Below are 21,474 nucleotides of genomic sequence, written 5' to 3'. Positions count from 1 at the left end.
TCCCTTTATTGTATCTTTGTATATTTTGGCCTGCAAATTTTAAAAAAACATATTGACTCCAAAATACCATGTGTAATTTGTCTCTAAATAGAAGCACAAACTCCTCCTCAGCTCGATAAAGCCCCAGCTTCCCAAAGGACATGTCGTCAGTGTTCTAGCAGCCTTGGTTGTTCCCATGTCCATGTTTTACATCAAGTAGTAGTTGCTCCAACCCAGGTGCCCCTAATGTTTTTCTTGTCCTAATCAATATGTATCATGACTACACTGAAATGTATTTGAAATGTAGCATCCCTGCCAACTCTAATCTGTGCTCTTGTGTGTGTTTTGTTAGTTTGAAGCAGTAAATTGTTTGGATTTTTTTTCTCTTTTGTTTTTTTTTTGTCCAAGATCTCTTTTAGTGCCCTGTGGGTCTAGATGAGAAGATGCTGACCAGCCTTGTTTTGTAACTTTGTCTCATCATTGAAGGCTCTTAAGCCATTTTTAAATAAATTGTAAAACACAAACATGCATTTTATCATCATTATGTAATGTAAAAGCCATGCAAAACTGATGTTGAGCCACGGTTTTATGACCATAATAACCAAGCACTTAACGCCATTTGCTTTCAAGGCCTTGTCGAGAAATGGGTGTATAAAGAGGTCGTTCACTTGGCAAATTAAGGCACAATAGGAGCAGTGGATAGTGGTGAGTCAGGCACTTACTGTATTTCTGTCTCTGCTGTGTGCTATTTGTAACTGGTGCAACAGTTCAACAGCAGAGGGACACATTTGTCTGTCGGCTGGGCTTCATCCCTGCTGTTTCCTGCAGCAAATGCGATACTATCATTGCTTGCTTGGTACAATCTGCTCACTATTAGCTTTTCTACATCTGCATGTGGATCAAACAAAAAAAACGCATTTACTAATTTACTGGATTTGTGATATTTTTCTGTCACTGTAGTTACAATTTGTCTTCTAATGCTGCATATCTGATTCATGTCTGTGCTGCCTGATTTATCTGTTCTCCACAAAGCCTTTTGCTCTTGTCAGTGACACTAACTTGCTAATCTTCCATGTGGTCTTCTCTGATTACACAGTTTTGTTCTGGCGAACTCAAACAGCTGGTGCCTGAAGACCAAAACAAACCCATGTGCAGTATTCTCACACATTCCTGACCTATACAAAGGTCTTCTGTTTCTTAATTTTTCTTATTGAGCTGGAGATGTCGATACTGAGCGTCTCATCTTGTGAGTGGTCCTGTTAGTGTGAATTATTTGTGGTAATAGTAGCAACAGGTCTTTGTTTGTACCTACATGACTTTAGAGCTAGAAAGTCGTGACGGTGAGATGAAGGTTTACAATCATGGTGGTGACAAATGCAGCACTGTGTGAATCTGTGACCCATTCCTCTTTTTATATAAAGACGGGTGACAAATTAAAGGAAAAGGGTAACATAAAGTGTTAAAATGGCCACCAAGTGCACTATGAGAAGAGCTTCAGTGAACCTTGGCATTGATTCTCCATGTCTCTAACTTTACTGGAGTTCTACCAAAAGATATTACCTCATTTGGTGTTTTGATGATAGTGGTGAAGAACACTGTCTTAACATGGGCTAAACTCTCACAATTAGACGGAGATTTGGTGAATGCGAAGGCTGGAAGAAATCGTGAAAGAAATGTATCATTATATGATAAGGGTGATTCCTCTCTGTCAGTATCAACCAGGATCGGGAACAAGATATTCCTTTAATTTGTAGTACGTTTGCCAGTGTTCATTTGTATGAAAAAAAAATATTTGTGTGTACTGGCCTAGCTTCTTGCCAGTACTAGTAGCACATGGTTCAAAACGCTGTTGGGCACTGAAAACATCGTGGGGTCCTTTCAAGGAATCCAATCGGGGCTCTCAGAAATATTTTGCAACAGGGTAAGGAAGTTGTGACATCCTTTGTTCCAACTAGGCTCCTCCTTCCTTCTCACCTGAAAAAAAAAACCGTGACATGATTCGTTTCATCCTGTTTTCACGTGTTCAAAGGGTCACATTACAGTCAGATGTTTTTTTTTTTAAAAGCAAAACCCTTCACACTACTCCTTATGTCTGTCATTGCATATTAGTCTATATAACTATTTAAATACACTTCCCTAGGGCTGCGTTTTTTTAACGTGTCATAAATTCGACTTAATGTCGTCTGTCTACTATTTATTGCCTATATTGCGTTACTAACTATCCTCTGTATGTCCATGCGAGTAATGCGTTAAAACTTTGATTATCTTCCGTGTTTTCTTCAACCGCTGTCACAACTTCTCGACTTTTTCTCCTCCAAAAGTTGTGTTTGTTTGCAAACAAAGGGAAGCCACGTGGAGAACCACAGGAGCCTGGGAACTGTTGTTTTCCTATTGAGCAAATCTCAGCGACACCTTATAAGTAGAACTCCGTTACCCAAGATGCACCAGTAGCACCAGCCGAGTGGGCGCAGTGGGGATGGATTTTTTTTTTCAGCTGACAAGTATATATGGGTTCTGTGTTTACAGTTAGCCAGTTGGAAGTCTTTGTTTTTGTCATCACCACAAGTCAAAATGTCCCGGCTGAATTTCAGCTCACTTTATGTTTCGTAACCTTTCGAGAGTAGGCATTGTTAAAAGATACTGCTAAACTTGTTCAGGACAGATATTTTTTTCCTCCATACCTTTTTTTTGTTTGTTTTTCCCCCACTTCAAACAGAAGAGGAAGCTTCATCTGGAAACTTCTGCTTAAGGTAACAGTGAGTGTCTGTAGCTAAATACATTTTTAAGTGCTTGAATTTGCTTTATTTCTTGCTTTTTGGTTGAATTTGTCTTAACATACTGAGCTAAGCAACAGCGGAGCTACTTTTTTTTTTTTAAAAGTATATTCAACGGTTAACGGTCGGCACGAGCCAAGTCTCCTTTGTCTAATTAGCTAAACCGAAGCACATAACTTCGCTTTTTTGTGCAAACTTTGTTATCTGACCATATATTAATATACATTTTAGCTTAAAGTCCGTAATTAATACATAAAATGTGTATAATCCTGCCATACTTCAACACCTGATAATATTGTTAGCTAACAAGCAATAAATGCCAGGTGTTTTGTTGGCATAAGCTAATTTTAATTTAAAATTAATTTCATTTAATTTGTGCTACAGCAGCCACTGAGACAGTAATGTAAAACTGCTGTATTTAATTTTATGCGTATTGTTTACTTATATAATATTATATTTGTTTACTTCTCAGTGTGTATTAGTCATTAAGTTAATCTGCGTCAGACCTCGCTGGATAAACCTGTCCTCCGGTCTACATGACTTCAATGAGGTGTTGACACGGAACCCACGTGAATAGGTGAAGTCTGTCGAGTTAAAAATAACAACAGATAAATGACCTCATAAGAGCAAAGGCCAGACCTGATGCTAATTATAAAATAAGCACCATGGCCTTAGAGAAAATATTTTAACGTTTTCATTAAATACCCTGAAGAACTTTGGAACTTCAAATAAACACACAATCTCAGCGGGGAACCTTGGCTGTTTGATGGATGTGTTTTTTTCTTGCAGAGACACATCAAAAGACTGCTGGTGTAACAAAAACAGAAAACATAACTCAAGGTTATCAGTAGCTCTGACTTTGCACTTGTTCAATCATTATGCTGTGTCTGATAGCATCCCTGCCCCCGCTCTCTTTCGAAACAAACCTGACTGACATGTAGGTTGGCCCTCCAACCGTTGCTGAACCTCTCTCCCGCCTGTGTCTCTTTGTCATCTTGCACCACGTGCAGTCCATTGTGCTGCAGGGTACAACTGTTACACATGAATGGCAAGCAAGCTCCAGGAAGTGTCACGCAAAGTTGTGTGCAGTTTAGAATGTATTCCTTGAACGCCTTTTTCTTGACCTGTGATGTAAGACAGTTTATCTCTATCCCATGGGCTTAAAAAATTTGTTTATGAGGCTCACGTGTTTTCATTCTTCACACATGCTTTGTGGCTCTGCTCTGAATGCTTTGTTTGCCCGTGGTGAATGTTCTCAATTTGTAGATGAGTGATCCAATTAGATTACTATTTATGCATTCATGACCATTCCCTGCCTATCCCGTACTACCACATCTGATAGGCTGCTATTTTAATAGTGTATAGTGATATGTCACGGATACATTTGTTATAATAGTACTGTGCTACCTGTTTACCATCCGCAGGTCATCCTAAAGCTTAGAGAAGGTCTACACTGAAGGTGGTCGCCATGGTGTTGATTCTGGGCAGGAGGCTGAACAGGGAGGACTCTGGCATCAGAGACTCCCCCGCCGTCAAACGCAAGGTGCTACACACAAACAATTTTAATGTTTTCTGTATTGAAACTTTTGTCTCAAGTCACAAATTTCATACATCTTTCTACATGTTGTTGTCTTCTAAGGTGTTTGAGGTTGAATCCAAAACTTTGGGCAGCCAGGATATCTTGGACTTCTGCTCCGGCTCCTCACACTCAGAGGGCATCCTGCAGGTATTCAATGAGTTTCGCGACTGCCGTCTTTTCACCGATGTGGTCATCAGCGTGCAGGGCCGTGAGTTCCCCTGCCACCGTGCTGTGCTCTCTGCCTGCTCCTCCTACTTCAGAGCCATGTTCTGCAACGATCACCGTGAGAGTCGTGAGATGCTGGTTGAGATCAACGGCATCCTGGCTGAGGCGATGGACTCCTTCCTCACCTATGTTTACACCGGCCGCGCCAAGATCACCACTGAGAATGTCCAGTTCCTCTTCGAAACCTCCAGTCTCTTCCAGATCACCACACTGCGTGATGCCTGTGCAAAGTTCTTGGAGGACCAGCTGGATCCATGCAACTGCCTGGGCATTCAGCGCTTTGCAGAAGCACATTCTCTGAAGCAGCTAGCCAGCCGCTGCCGTAGTTACGCCCTGGCCAACTTCTCAGAGGTCGCTCAGCATGAAGAGTTCCTTGACCTGCACCAAGAAGAGCTGGAAGAGTACATAAATAGTGATGAGCTGTCCATCGGTAAGGAGGAGGTGGTGTTTGAGGCAGTGATGCGATGGGTGTACCACAGTGTGGAGCACAGGAGGCCCATGCTGAAGGCTCTCCTGCACCATGTTCGCTTGCCGCTTTTGCACCCCAACTACTTTGTCCAGACTGTGGAGGGAGATCAGCTCATCCAGAACGCTCCAGAGTGCTACCACCTTCTTCATGAGGCCAGGCGCTACCACGTGTTAGGAAATGAAATGATGTCACCCAGAACTCGTCCACGCAGGTCAGTAAAGTGTTAACTTCCTAGGCATGAAGGAGATGACAAATACCCTAGATATGATAACCCGTTGAAGTAGTATGACTTGTTAACTGACAGTACATGCTGCGCAACAGTCACAGGAATGACACATTGATACATGCACTGATCTTTCTTATTGAAAGCCAGATTTGTGTAATCTTTTCTGTTTTGTTGGTTTAAGTAATTTATTCTGCTGTGATGATAGAGATCAATTTAATATAGGAGAACACTTTCTTTGAGCACTTAGTTAATCTTTTATCACATATTATATAGCTAGAGGTTACAACTTCCGCATGAACTTGGTGCTCTTAGCAGTGTTGTTGTTGTTGTCTGTGCGTGTGAGCGTGAGAGAGACAGGGAGTGTTATTGTACTGAACAGACAAGTGTGTCATTGAATGAGCTTTGTTTTGTAGGCCTATTTTGAAATGGAAATGATAATGGGGGAAGCAGGGCATGTTCGTACACAGACTGGTCGACTGACAAGAAAAAAATGATGTGATGCAAGAAATGGCAATCATGAAATGTTGAGTCTTGTTATCATACCAGCAGTGTAACTCACCTCACTGAGATGTTTTGGATCCAAGTGTCCACACCTGTTCACCTTATACCTGCTTTTCAAATAGGCTTTTATTTCTAGTGTTTTTTGGCTGTTTGTTTGATGTTTCCTGTTAGTTGTTAGAATGTAATCTCTAATAAAGGAGAAAGACTGGTGCTGACGGAAACCTAATGAAAGAGATCCTAAATGGACTGCATGGTAGACTGCTGTACAACAAACAACAGTGCAGCTGCTTTTGTTGATAGACCTGCTGTAAGGGTTAAAGTACCAGTTGTCAGCTACTAAGGCTGTGTGACGTGTGTTTCAGGTGCATTGTCAGTATCGAGACAGATCTGTTCAGATCAGCAAGTCAATCAAGCAGTCGGTCCCTGTACTGCGGGCTTCGTTTGCCCTGAGGGCGAAATCCTCTCCTGCTCAAAACAGATGCATGATTCTCCCCTTCTGTGTCTACACCAGGGCTTCTCCTCCCTTGGGAAGCTTCTAGAATATAACTGATCACATGCACACACACACACACACACACACACACACACAAAACAAGGTTTAACCGCTCCTGGGCTAGACTGTCTCATAAATGTGTACAGACCCTTGAAACAACCCTGAACCACTACCTGTACCCGAAGTGCAATCTATCACATGCCAAGTAAACAGACATGCGAAGACACATAACTGCTTACACATTACACGAAACTATATCTGGTGTTGTTGTGTTACAAAAGCACAGAAAGAAAAGAAGCTGTTGTTAATTAGCTGTCCCCTAGGAAATGTGGTCATATCCCCAGCATGTTTTTGAGCAGCCAAAGAAGAAAGCTTTGTGATCATGGAAATTCAGCTGAAGTATTGCCCCAAGTGTGTTATTGTTGAACCCCAGACTGATGCCTTCATTGTAAATGGAACTTTGCCTTGAAGGTGAATGAAGCTATTGCTGTGGAAACCACTGTTTTCCTGTCGCAACACTAAATTCTACCTTCTGTAATTATAAATCCCTCCAAGTGTTGACATGCGTATGCTTACATGTAAGCATATCCTTTATAGAGGCCTACACATATACAGTATTTTAATTAGACACCTTGCCTGTCATCTGTTCACTCCTCTCAGGTGCCTTATGATGGAAACATATTATTCTTTCATTTGTGTTTTTATGCTTGCTTCAGCTGTGGTGTTTTTCTCTCCCTTCATCTCTAATTTCCACGTCTCTCCCTCTGTCTGAACTTCCTTGCTCCCTTCTGTACAGGTCGACTGGTTACTCAGAGGTAATTGTCGTGGTGGGTGGCTGTGAGCGGGTGGGAGGCTTCAACCTGCCCTACACTGAATGCTATGATCCAGTCACAGGAGAATGGAAATCACTGGCCAAACTACCTGAGTTCACCAAGTCAGAGTATGCTGTCTGTGCCCTCCGCAATGACATTCTGGTGTCAGGTAAGATCCTGCTACATATATTGTAATAAGTTCAGAATCATGCTTCTAGCAAGGCTTGAAATTCACAAAACTATATGTCAGGTTTATAATGCTTTCGATAATGCTTCCAAGTTAGCCAACTTGACAGATGTTGAATTAAATATTAAATGTTGCTGCATCTATCCAAGCTTAAGCCACAATTTCCTTATCATGTTATGCCTTTTAATTTTAACCATATAGAAATGAATGTATGATTTTTTTTTTTTCTAATTCAAGAATGTCGTTTTGGCTGATAAAAATTAGGACAGTTTTGAAGTCATTGATTTTATTACTGTATTATTAATGTTATTACACTGTGTTTTCACTTAATATGTTCTGGTTGCCTTAATTATTATTAAGACTTCTCGTTCCCTAAAACAAAAAGCCACCAGTATAGTTTTAGGGGACACAGTCAATCTGTACTTGACTTGCCATTTAATCTCCTTGTGGAGTGGCAGGAAAAGCCGTTGTGGCTGTTTTCCCAGTGTTATTTTTACAGCCTCAGCCTGTTTGAGTTGAAGGAAAATATGAGCAACATCTGGATGCACTCTCCATTCTCTGTACCGAGAGACGCCTTCATTGGCCAGCTTGGTCCTTCTCTGTCTTCCTATTGGCCTGTCATCCAGGTCACCACCTTCACATTGGTTCAGCAACTTCCTCAGATCTACCTATGCATCATCTAATGACATAGTTTAATTTGAGACTGCTGACATATATTGTATTGTGAAAACTTTTTGAAATACATAAGAACCTGAAGTATATAAACTCTTGGGACCTCCTGGAAAGACTGCTGGATTTAAAAAAAAAAAAAAAAAAAAACTGAACCTGGTCCAAGTATGGTGTAAGCCTCCTTTACAGGAAAAAAAAGACCTGGGATAAACACGACATTCATATTACCTCATTCATTTTTAACAAATAATCTCAGAGCGAAGGTAGTTGCCAAGTCAAAAATCATTTTGTATTTATGCTGTGTGCATGATGCCTTGGATTGAGAGTGTGGAGGTTATCGGGTTTTCTTTTTCTGTGAAATTTCCAAGAAAAGGCATTGACAGGGGATCTGATGTGCCTACTAGGACTGCTCATGTTCAGACATGCTTTGTATAGCTGCAGAATCTACATAGCCAAAAACAGGAGTTGAATGATATAGGTCACGGGGGAAAAAAGGAGATATAGAGAAAAAAAGAAAGTTTTCCCCTTCAGCAGAGTGTGCAGTGTTCGCTCACTGTGCCAAGTCCTCACGTGTGTGCTATCAATCTATCTTCTAGTGCTGCCAGAAAAGTCAACATACCCCTCCTCCACTTCTCGCTGTCGCACACAAACACACGCACCACTACTTTATCGCATATCATGATCTTTGTTGTCCCATTTTCCGTCTTTGTTTTCCATATGTGTTTTGATGCATTTAATCCACTTTTGTTAAGTTTATTTTTATCTTGCACTGTGCCTCGATTACATTCCTGCACCTCCATTCTCTCTCTCTGTCCACACCTCTCCTCACTGGAAACTGGTGCAAATACCTTACTGGGCCTCCAGTCTCTAGCACAGCTGCAGTTAGCTGTGGTCTTAAATAGGATTTGACTCAGCTGGCTACACAAAACATCTTTGGTCTCTCTGTCTTGGGACAGGAAGTCTGGCCACCACTGACTCTATACATCAATAACATGGCAGTCATTTGGATAGTGTATTATCAGCTAGTAAGCATTGAAACGCATGTGCTTGTCCCGTATTAGAAATGGTTACATGTCATAGTCGCAAGTTTCCTTCTCATATGTTGGAATTGTTTGACATATTGAGTAAGGTCATTACCATTAGCAGTAAAACTGAAAATAAATGTAAGCAATGCATAACTTTCAGAGAACTGTCACACAAATCATGGTGGGACCTCCCAAAGTCACAGATTCTTGTTCCTTAAAAACAGTGATTAGTAGCGGTCCTCCCCATCTTCAGCTGGAGGACTTGACCAACTGAAGGTTTTGGAGAGAAACAGCCCCCTTTCTCAAGGAAGCAGTTCATTTATAACTGGCTTTGTAGATTCACAAGTCTGTCTTTGAAGTGGTAAATCCTCCATCAACATGTCTTCGTCATGCAACTCTTTTAACTGCAGAAGCCTCAAGGGCAGCAGACTGTCTGGCTCTTAGACTATCCAGCAGACTATCCAACAGACACTTGCTGCGGCTAACTTGCCTGTCTTGTTCCCTTTTGTCTGTGCTGCAGTACAATACAAAATGACACAACCTTAATTAATGAACCTATATTATGCCTCAACGAAAAACAGAAGTAGACATGTATAGTCACTGGTTATTTAATGTGATAACCATTGAAGAAGGATATTTTTTTTGTTAGAGTGAAATACATACCTATTGTCTGTACCCACCTGTTCAGTCTGTCTGTCAGCCAGTTAAAACTCTTGCTTTGTTTGGATGTGATAGCTGAACACGGCCTAGACATCTTTGTTTACACAGACAGGCTATGCTTTTATCATTACACCATATTATTACACATTTGGGTGCTGTACAAAGAAAACACCCAACAGAACATTGTAGACAGAACCACAACAAATAAGAATGGATTGAGAAATGTTTGATTTGGTTTGAAATGTTTTAGGATTATTATTTTTGAATCCCTGCTGTTTAGAAGGTAACTCTTCTTCACTGAAGGAGTTTTACGGGGAGATATGTGATATGAAGGCTGAAGTGTTCTTATTAATTTTCAGAATCTGTATTTTATTGACTGGTGTCATCAACATGCAATCAATTTAAGTCCTGGTGTGAAATTACACAGATTGTCACTGACCTTTCTGTTTATGTGGTTCAATCATGTTGGTATCCATGCTGCACCTAAACGCCAAGACAGTAAACTTCTTCTTTCTGGATAAAAGCCAGCGAATAACTGTTTCTGATTCTAACAGCATAACAGTGATAACCCGTTCACCACAAAATTCCCTTATTTTTTTCTTTTTAATATTGGATAGCATTCCATTTTTCCTCTTCAACTTTACTGACAACCCTTTTTGTTCAGTAGTCGAACTCACTGGATGTAGACTTGTTTGACTTTCAAACACTACTGGAAACAACAACGTCTAGGGCACTATTATCAAAGTATGTTTGCTTTTTTTTATCGTCACGTCTCTGTGGTGCTTTTTATTACAAGGAATTAGCCTTTTAATGGCAATGCTCACCTCACCATGTGCAAATGTTCCACCAAACACTCCAACTTACTGTTTTGCAGGGGCACTGTCACTGCATCCACAGCTCAGCCCACCTAAGAGGTTGTGTTTGGTTTTAAGAAATATAAACAAGTCAGAACATTTTTCCCCCTAGAGCAGAATAATAGTGGGTGCAGCTGACACAGTGCTTTGGAGGTATATCTGACTATGGAAGACTATTTTTTCACTTAATCTACATGTCATCATGTATGCATATGTGCTGTAAAACGTTTGCGCAGCACAAGGGGTTATTGAGAGAGAGAGATGGAGCACATGTTAGAGCCTGTTAAAAATGTGTCTGGGTCGCACTGTCTCAATAGTCACTAATAAAACTGACGGTTACTCATCCTCTGGGCATACAAATTAAAAGGTGATATTGTGTGTGTGTGCATGTGCACATTTAAATAGGGAACGTGCTGTGTGTTCAGCTGCCTGTAATGTAAGGAAACCTTTTATTTGCTAGGTGAACTCGAGACCCAGTTATGGTCAAAGTCAGATAAGACTTACAACTCTGGCCTGGTTTGACGATAACACATAACACATTTCTCTCACAAAAACACACTAAGCAAAGCTGGGTTTTCACCAAGAACAGCTCAGGTTTAATCACAAACTTTTTAAACTCTCTTATATTAGATCAGTGTGATTTAAAAATATTGGTATTACTAAAGGACTATATCACCATTTTCAATCTTCTAGTACGACTAAACTCAAAGTAACAGTATTGTTGACAGCATCTGAAACGTGAGTCCTTCTGTGTTTTTAGGTGGTCGTATCAACAGCAGGGATGTGTGGATGTATAACTCTCAGCTCAATCTGTGGATCAGAGTGGCTTCTCTTAACAAAGGCCGCTGGAGGCACAAGATGGGTGTCCTACTGGGGAAGGTAAGAAGGGTCCTCAATCCAAATTTATGAATCATTATCAAGATTTCTGTGGACCACATCACAGATGCCTCTAATATATGAATTGACTATATTTTTGCATCACATTTTACCAGTGATAGAAACACAGCAACACCACATGAGTGTTTCATGCTCCAGTGCTACGATTTTCATTCAGAGCCTCATCACTGTCTCTATTACTTACTCATTTAGGTGTTAACTTATCTGAGACAAAACAGAGTTGGACATTTGCACACAGGAAATTCTGTGGAGTCACCTGGAATCGCTGCAGGCTCGAAGGAATGTGTTTTTAAGCATACCAAGGGCTTTCCATAGTAAGGGATGATTGACATTATAGGAAAGGAGCCACATTCTTTTCCTTGTGTTTTGTCATATGATACATTGTCAGTTGTATAGCGAATACTATGAGATAAGGATTTTTAAAAACTGTGAATCATGCAAAGCTACTGTCTTGAAGTCTTAGAATACAAAAATATAGAGATGGAATTGAACATAATAGGTCCCCCTTAAGTATCTAGGCTTCACCCTGATTCATTAATCAGTGGAAGAAAAGAGGCCACTCTCATACCTATTCCAGTCACATCCGACTGTAACCTGCTTTGTGCTATCAGAGTTCTTCTTTGTTAGTCTCTGAAGGTGCTTTGTGTCAAAGAATGGCATTTTTGTGTGTGTAACATATCTGTGTGTTGCCTCGAGGTTTGTAAACGGCTGGTGCCAGCTCATCTCACATGTCCTGGATACATAGGAACAGATTCAACAGAAAGAAGGAAGTTTAATTTCTTAAAAGTGGCAGACAAACAAGTTCCTCAGGAAACAGGAACAGAGTAGCTGATTTACCCTGCACATAGAAAATAATCAGCTGTTGCTTGTAGTTATTCCTACAAAGTTCTGTTCATAGTCCCCTGTACACTGTATACTACTGTATATGAGTGTCAGGTCTGGCACCAGTTTGGATGTGAAGTTTGAGTGACGCCAATATCTGCCTGTAAGCTGATCAGTAATCCTCGACCATTGCTTTACTCTTGCTGAACTGTTGCTATTTACACTCTTTCGTACAGGGCAGGTGGAAATTCTTGTTTGAGGGCAGTGGGAGTTTACTGGATGTGTGCCAGCATTTTACACATCCAAGTTCAGGACTAGCTTAGTCCACTCGCCTGTATCATGCTTCATGTGCTTCTTCTCAATAACATAAGCCTGGAGCTGCTCCTGATGAGTCTGTAAACACACACTGTTGTGCATATGTCAACAAATTTCAGCACACTAAAATATGTACAGTTTACATTTCTGTGAAATTCTGAACTTCACCTGCTTGAAACGAAACTCTATCATTAGTTTTAATAACTATATTCTTCACCTTTAAAGCATCTGTTTTACATGTTAGAAACATAGGCAATGGTTACATATTGTGTTTTGAAATGCTCCTAAACTAGACAGTCAAGTTTATCTTCATAGCATTTGCATTTATAGCATTTCTGATGTAAAGACCATCTGAATGCACAACAGATTACGACCACTGGTATTAGAAAGGCATTTTTACCCAATGAAAAGCTTCTAAACTGTAGTTATTTGTCACTCGTGTTGCATATTTAAGAACAGCTACTGACTGAAGCATTCACAGCATTGACACGGATGGTTTAGGCTAACACATCACTCACAAACAGCTGTGTGGTGTGCTTTGGCCGTCATGTGTACAAATGCACACATGTACAAGTATTCTTCACAAACTTTGGCCTGATGCCAAACGTTATTTACTTTTTTAGAGAGGACTTAACGCAGGGAATTGTTGACATTTGCAGCAACGATGGAAACATCTTTCCCTTATTTTTTGGATGTTAGCTTTAAGCCAGTCTGTATTGGGCTGTCCGTGACTTCTAGGAAAACCTAAAATAGTTAATTGCCTTACCACAACAAGTAGACGTGTGCATTTGATCTACATGCTGGTCTTCCACCACAGTGGAGCTGTATGGTCACGCTGTGGCTATGAAAGTCAGTAATTAACTCCAGTCACATGTCATGATATGGTGAAAACAAGTTCATATTGCTACAGTTTAACATAGCTATAGGTGGTAGAATGCAAAAATTGTTTGTTGTTAAAGTGTGCAAACACAGTGGAAGTTTTTCTTCATTTGCACTATTTTTGTGTACCGTATCTGTATTTGAACTCATGCAGCTTAGCATTAAACTGGCCTGTGCCACACAACATAGACCAAAAGAATCAGTAATGCAAATATGTATTATAATGTCTGAGCAAAAACACACGCCTTGGAGATGGTAAATCACAGGAAGGGTTCTCATTTTCCATCCCCGTCTCTTGTTTTCTTCTACATGCCATTTCCTTACACGCTCTTAACATTAGCGATTCAAATGACTGTACTTTCTTGTATTTGGATTTGAAATTTTTCCTCTGAATTCTTTCATCTGATAAGCAGTGGTCATTCTCGTGAACAGCTCTTGTCGTATTCCAGATTGTGTCTGGCCTTTGATCTTCAATAACATACAGTATCTCTTCTGTTGTCTTTCCCCAGAATTTGGTTCACTCTCTTCCTGAGTTTATACCCAGTCATTTCCTCATTCACTCTGTAATTTCCCCTTTTCGTGAACTGCACCGATGCTCCAGTTGCAACTATGAAGTAACTAGGCTGAGTGTTGTAAACAAGTCTGTATAATGAGCACATATGCAAGTTCATGCTGTAATATGAAGAATTTGCACCAGAAGCAACTATTCCAATAATTTGCATGTTCAGTGGAAAAATCATGTATTTATTTGCACACATCAGCACACCTATTCTTGTCTTACTAAACATACACTGATTCATTTACTAAGTTTAAGTCTAAACTTAAGCTAATTCTCAGAAGGATAAAGGGTTAAGAACGCACACACACACACACACACACACACACACACACTTGTCACTGTCTTATAGTGTGTGATGTCCTGTTGGACTGGTCTTGTTTCTACGGAGTATAAGCTAAAATAGGTCACCACTTGTTTTCCTTTCCCTGTTATGGCTGCACTCAGTGACGGCTGTTCTAAGCTATCATAATGTTTCTCTCTCTCTCTGTCTCTCTCTTTTTCTCCCTGTCTGTCTCTCTCTCTCTCTCTCTCGCTCGCTCGCTCTCTATCTGTCTGTCTCTCTTTCTCTCTGTCTTTGTCTCTCTCTCTCTGTCTACCTCTCTTTCTCTGTCTACCTCTCTTTCTTTGTCTTTCTCCTATGTTGTTTTCCACTTGTTGAGTCGCTCAGCCTCTGTTTCAGTCACAGTCTTCTCACCTCCCTGCATGTTAAGGAAGCAGTCAATCATTCAGCCATCATCAACTTAAACATGGTCGTAAAATTAGTCATGCACGTGCTCGTTCGGGGGCCCGAAAGTGTGTCCGCGGAGAGTTTGAATTATGTTTGGCTCAGTATTTATGCGATAACCACGTATATCTAGTCAGTATTACGTATGTGCTACGATCATCGGGCTTATGTGAAATGTGCCAGTATTGATATACTGACACTTTCATGGTGTATTGAAACCATATGGAGTGTCTTAACGAGTGAGTGTAGAGTGGCGAGGAGGAAAAGACTGATCCAGTGCTACACCCCCACTCCCCAACCACTACCCTCTTCAAACAGGCTAGTGTCTGGATATCCTCAGTGGGGCTTTAAAGGGTCAATTCACCCATATTATAAAATTCATACTGTGTTTTCTCATTTAAATCTGTTGTACCTAGTACTATGGGAAATCCATGGACCTCACCATTTGATAGTTTACATATTTTTTGGTAGAATGCAATTTTGGTTAGCCAGCGTTTGTAATTTTGCAATACTTATTTCATCACAAAACAAAAATAGATGTTTATTTGCATTATATTGTGAAATGAGACAAAATCTCTAAACCCTGGCAAACATCCCTTGGAATAAAATTACTTGGGATAAGTGAAAAGAATGGGTGAACCTTGGCTTCCAGGCCATTAGAGAATGTCACTTAATTAGCTTTTCTTTACACTTGATTAGCTTTATCTCTTAGGACCAGATGTTTCTTTTTCATCTCTGTCACTAATTTGTAGCAACAATCAACCAATATTTAATGATTGTAATCAGCTGTATCAAGATAGAGAGAATCTATACTTTTCAGTTGGTCTACGTGCCTGCAGTCCTGTTCTGTAAATGACAGCGTGGCAGCTGCCATCCACCAAATGGGGAATAAATTGTGTGTTGTCACTGAAACTAAAGTACATGAACACAGACACACAGAGACAACACTTCTTTGGAAACACCACCTGAGCTGTTTACAAGTGTACGGATCATCAGGTTTTGAGTTGGGAAAAGAGGTGGTGTTATCCAGCATTTCTCAGGTGTTGAATACAAATATCCATGTGCCTTATCAGCTCTCTCCTCCCCTTCTTTCCCTCCATCTTTCTTTGTTTCTGTCTCTGTCCTGTGTACTTATTTGTGTTTCCGACTTTGCGGAGAGACAGGAACAGCCTGAAGGGTTTCAGTTGCATAAGACTGGCTTGTTGATGAGTAGTGTTATGCTCGTAACCAGCATGCTGCTCCATGTTTGCATTTTTGACGTGTTCTCTTTGTCGTGAATGTTATTGTCAGAATAGAAGAACAAATCTTTACCTTTCACTGCCTTTTGTTAAAACTTTTTCCTTTCTATTCTTTATGTCTCACCTTCCCAATTTTGTTCATGTTGCCATTTTTTCCACGCCAGGAAGGTAGTGTATGTAACCACAAGGTACTCGTTAACACAATGCACAATGCTCCAGCTTGTGCTGCTTTAGCTTGTAGTCAGATTTATGTGTATTTACGGCTATGTTTTTTTGAAGTGATGTTCCACTGCAAGACATTGTGCTGTTGAAGTAGAGGACAGAGTTACTGTAAACCCCAAAGACATTTACAAAGGTATGCTTGGAGAAAAGAGTGGCTTAGGGTATTGTTTGGTTGTTACTGACAGGAAGTGATGCTCAAGGTTAGAAGATGCACTGGTGCCTGCAGGGGTCCAGTGCAGTGATTACTGATGTAAGGCAACAAGGGCAGGACTAATTGTGTTCGTTTAGAAGCATTACATCAGCTTTCTTCTGCACCTGATAAACTGGTTCTCTAAGTGCTGATGAACAAACTCTTGTTCATACACAGCGACTGGTAATCTTAAATACAAATATCTTTAATACAGTGATTAATGATTTTGTGTGTTTCTGTTTGCGTGGCATATGTAAAAGGTAATCATCTTTCTAAATTTCATCATCTTGGTCTTTGTAAAATGTTTGCTATGCACATCTGATGCTTCAAGGTGGAAATCTCTTCTTCATCTGATCCATAAATGTTTGCGTGTCTGTCCTCAGGTCTATGCTGTGGGTGGCTATGATGGTCAGACCCGCCTGAGCAGTGTGGAGTGCTACGATTCCTTCTCTAACCGCTGGACAGAGGTGGCTCCCATGAAAGAGGCGGTCAGCTCTCCAGCTGTGGCCAGCTGTGCTGGCAAGCTCTTTGTCATTGGAGGAGGCCCTGACGACGAAACTTGTTCAGACAAGGTGGGAAACAGATGTGTGCTCCTGTACCTACACAATCAAGCACATAGTGATGACAGTTTAGGTGCTTTTTGTCTCAGATAACCTTTTTTCATTGATTATACCTTACACACACAAGGCATGTGCAAAATTGCTTTTTTTTCAAAGTCATTGTGTTGTCTGAACAGTAACACAAAAGTACAAGCTAAAATTTCTTGTTTGTATTGATAATAAAAAGTAAGCCCAAAACATCAGGGCATGATAGGCTACCTTGGAAGAGTTCTGTTATGTTTTGACTGACAGCTTCTTGCTAGTAGTAAACAGGAAGGCAGTGGCTTTCACAGGAATCTTAACTGTTATTGAAGCAGTTTTTTGCTTCCATGGAAGAGCTGGCTAACTGCATTACTGATTACTTGCACTAACTCTGCATGGCCGAAATGGCATGTTGATCACAGTTTCTTTGAGCCCCCATATCTCCTGAGTCATCGAACAGGGTCATTTACATAGATCCCAAAAGTCGTCATCTGTTGGAGTGTGATTCTCTGCACATTAGGCGTAGTCACTGACCAAACTGTTAGGAAGGAGGCTATTTTAAAGTTAAGTGAGTGAGAGAATGCTTGGATTGTTTGCAAAACCACATGGACTCAAGCTTATGTCAGCTCACAAAGTAGTCAGTAAAACCACGGAACGAGATACACATATTTCAGTTTTTGTCTATTCAACAACTATTTTCCTGCCTAATGACATAGATTTGAAAAATATATGGAGAATATGACTTTCCTTTTTATATCTCTGTAAAACACCACTACATGTACCTCTGTGTCACAGGTCCAGTGCTATGATCCGGAGACAGACTCCTGGTTACTCCGTGCCAGCATCCCAATTGCCAAGCGCTGTATTACAGCAGTGTCCCTTAACAACCTGATCTATGTATGCGGGGGTCTCACCAAATCCATCTTCTGCTATGATCCTGCTGAGGACTACTGGATGCATGTGGTTCACACCTTTAACAAACAGGTGATAAATTGAATGCTGATGCTGAGCACTCCATGAACAAATTGACTTCATCTTCAAGAATGCTCTGTTTTATACTCTGAAGCTGCATTCTTAATTTCTTTTCTAACTCTATCTATCTCTCTTTCTCTCTCTTTTGCAGGAGAGCTGTGGCATGTCAGTATGTAACGGTAAGATCTTCATCCTTGGTGGCAGAGGGGAAAGTGGTGAAGCTACAGACACCATCCTGTGCTACGATCCATCAACAGGAATTATCACAGGAGTGGCAGCCATGCCACGACCTATCTCCTACCATGGCTGTGTAACCATCCACCGTTACAATGACAAGTACCACAGACAATGACATAAACACACACAGAGACACACACAGACACACTCACTTGAGAGCACACACTAAAGAACTCTTTAAGTGCAACCCATACACAGCACAAAATAACCATACACTTTTTTTAAAAATAAGAGGCACATTTAATAGTTAAGTCCACGTTAGACGTGAGCTTTCCTCACAGTAGCATGTAGCAATCTCACTGTGTTGCTGTGAATCTTTTGTTATTATGTACCACAGTTGTAGCACTTCTGTGGAAATACTTAGTAATTACAATGATAATGACTTGTCTGTAACCTGGGCTAAAGCGGAGTCAGATAAGCACAGTAGATGTACCTTGTATTAGTAGTAACTGCACAAAATGTTGGGAAGCAATGCGTCAGAAGTCTGCAGATATTTGGAGAAAAATGTGTTTGCTAGTGGAATTACTAAAAATGTTTTTTTCTTAGAATATCAATTGCAATTTGAGCTTTGAGAAATAACTTTTAATATTGAAGACATATGTGTGGTAGCATATATGTGGTGCAAAGTGACACCTTTTCACAGAGATTTGATTCAACCAAATCAATTCAAATTAGATCTTGGCTAGCTTAGAGCAAACAGAATTTGCAAATGATAGTAGATTTTGCATAGCCAACTGCATATTTCATGGATTTTATACTAACTGAAATGGCTAAAATCCCTAAAACAGTTGTAACTTTTCATCAGTATTTCTAAAATTTGAACAGGTTATGAGTTTGAAAGGTAACATCCCAATACTGTGCTTTTATTGCTGTGCAAAGTAATCTGACTGTGAAATCTAGGTTGCTTATGTTGAAATGATCACAGATAGTGCTGATGAACAAAAATAATGCTTATAGGAAAACACTGATCATTTTCACACAAAGTCGTGAGGGATCTGTCAGCCGAAAGAGTTTATGAATTTGGTTTTGAATGACAGATTAGTGCCCAAGTCAGCTTTCACCTATGGCACTCCAATGCAGACATGTTCATACAGCAGAGTACAGCCCAGCGCTGGTAACATGAAAGTACTCTCCTCCATTTTTTAACTCTCCCCCTTGATACTAAAAATGACCTGATAGAAATGTGGTAAACAGTCAGCCAGCTGCTCTCCCACACTATCAGCTGTCGTACATATGAGTAGCTCTCAGCCTCAACACAGAGTGGAGGGAAGAGAAGAGATAAAGAACAGAGGCTGCACAAAAATATTGGAATATAGCCACTGTCGACGCTGTCCTTTTGTTTCCTTTTTTCTCACCATGCAGTTCCCCTTCCACCTGTGTCCTCACCTCACATTTGCTCATCTCCATTCTACGTCTACATTTCCTCTAAAGCTTTATTTTGCTCCATTATAATTATTATCACTACACTCATTACTGACATTTTATTTTTTTAAGTTATACTTTTTTATAATTGGATTTTTATTGTATTGTACTTAGCTTTAGCGTGTCTAATTTTATATCAATGTTAGTTCTGTGGTGTACTGGGCTTTTGGGTGGTTTTGTAGATGTGAGAAGCCTTTGTAGATCAAACTCAAAGACTGCTCTGAATAAGTGGTGTGCATGTTTGGTATGTATGTATGTGACTTTTACGACTTGGTCTGGATGTGTTGGAGCCAAGCAGGTTTATCAAAGAGCTGTAATGTAAGCATTGCACAACTGCCAACTTCTGTAATGGAACTCTTCATGCTGATGCTGGCACCTTTCACCTGTACACTTACATGTAAAGATGTAACTCGGGGTAACCAAAGATACCTCCAGGTGTGTATGTGTGTATATGTGTTTACTGGTCAGCTAAGGTGGTGTGTGTAGCAGTGCTATACCTCACACAGAGGTGTTAAGAGTTCTGAATGACAAGGATTTTGGATTGTGTGGCTCATTGTCAGTAAAAGTCACCTTTTGGTATTGATAGACTAGAGAAATTGCTGTGAATATAACTTTAATATGTTTTAATATGTTTTCTTTGTTTAACCTGTATTTAAATGTATTTCTTTCTTGGTTTCATATTGTGTTTTTGTAACTGAGAGCCCCAATTGTGCACTTTGACAGAATCCTGTTAAATGTAGAATTATATGACAATGATTTCCTTTTTTTTTTTACTGTATCAGTAAATGTTCTTTGCTTTCATGTGACGTAGAGAAGAGACAGTAAAAGGGCCCGTCAGCTCCTCCTGTTGGCCACTGCCTGCTATGCTCTGACATTCTAACAAAAACCAAGATTTGCTGCAAGGCAACAATGTCAAGAGAGAGAGTTTTGACTTTACATTTTAGGATGACGAAAGGGATCAGTGACTTTGTCACTCCCCAGCAATGCACAGCAGACTGAAAAAACAGCACAGCTGATTCCATCTGCCAGCCACAATGGTAAAAACAGGTTCGGATATTTGAACTTGAACTATCCTCCAGGCATGTGCTTAGTTGAATGAGTTCAGTATCAGATGCTAAACAGTAGTACACACTGAAAAGAAAACATCCCGAGGCCTACCCATGCTCCTCAGCAGCGTAACATACTTAGGGTAACTCAGGAGGCCAACAAGAGGAGTAGAGGGATAAGAAAGTGATGAGGCAACAAAGTAGGAGTTAAATAGTGAGAAAGAGAGTTTGAGTGTGTGTGCGTCTGTGATTTCACTGAGTATTTACTCAAAATAGGACACAAATACTGTCCTGTTGTGCTGATTTATTGATTTTCATTATTACCTTTCAATTATTGTTTGCTTTTGATAAGATTATCTGCTGTTTTTGTGCCTGGTCTGATTTTTTTTTTTAACTTTTTATTATTTTGCTTGATGTGGTGAGTTGTGGGATTGTGTGTCACTGAGATATTTGATGCCAACATTCAAATGGCATGTCGCAAATCAAGCCCTGAAGAACTGATGGTTAAAAGTTAATAAACAGAGATGAATATGAATGCTGATAAAAGCCAAAGTGGAATTGATTCAGTTCCAAAGGTCATTTTTGTTGAAAAACGACAACTGTGCCTGCATGGAAGATGGGAGCTTTAACCTGTTAACTGCTTCCCCAAATTGCCTTAATAAAAGAATCATGAGTGGCCAATTAAATCAGATCATTTTGACATTAATCTTTATTATTGTATGTGTGATGAGATATTTTCATGCCACTTTCTACTCAGATGCTCTTTGTCATACTGTGGGAAAGCTTTGGATTTTTGTAAACTGCAGTATGTTGAAATGTAATGTTTGACTTGTGTAAAAGACACATCAATAAAGTTTTTCTTTATGTACCAATGCCTTGTCTGGTGTCATCAGTGAGAAATGTTTTTGAGAATGAAA

The 21,474-nt window shown here is 40.1% G+C and overlaps 1 protein-coding gene across 1 annotated transcript; it reads left to right on the top strand.

Moving 5' to 3' along the window:
- Positions 1–2,497: 2,497 nt before the first annotated feature.
- klhl24a (kelch-like family member 24a) lies at positions 2,498–21,425 on the top strand. Its single transcript, XM_023283520.3, has 8 exons — positions 2,498–2,729; positions 4,178–4,296; positions 4,393–5,237; positions 7,043–7,227; positions 11,214–11,332; positions 16,683–16,871; positions 17,676–17,864; positions 18,004–21,425. Exons 2-8 carry the CDS (start codon positions 4,222–4,224, stop codon positions 18,202–18,204), a joined length of 1,803 nt encoding a protein of 600 aa, XP_023139288.1. The 5' UTR covers positions 2,498–2,729; positions 4,178–4,221; the 3' UTR covers positions 18,205–21,425.
- The last annotated feature ends 49 nt before the right edge of the window (positions 21,426–21,474 follow it).

This window comes from Amphiprion ocellaris, chromosome 10 (genome assembly GCF_022539595.1).
Source record: "Amphiprion ocellaris isolate individual 3 ecotype Okinawa chromosome 10, ASM2253959v1, whole genome shotgun sequence".
Classification (NCBI taxonomy): Eukaryota; Metazoa; Chordata; class Actinopteri; family Pomacentridae; genus Amphiprion; species Amphiprion ocellaris.
Note: the sequence above shows the minus strand (reverse complement) of the source record. Positions and strands in the feature narration are given on the sequence as shown.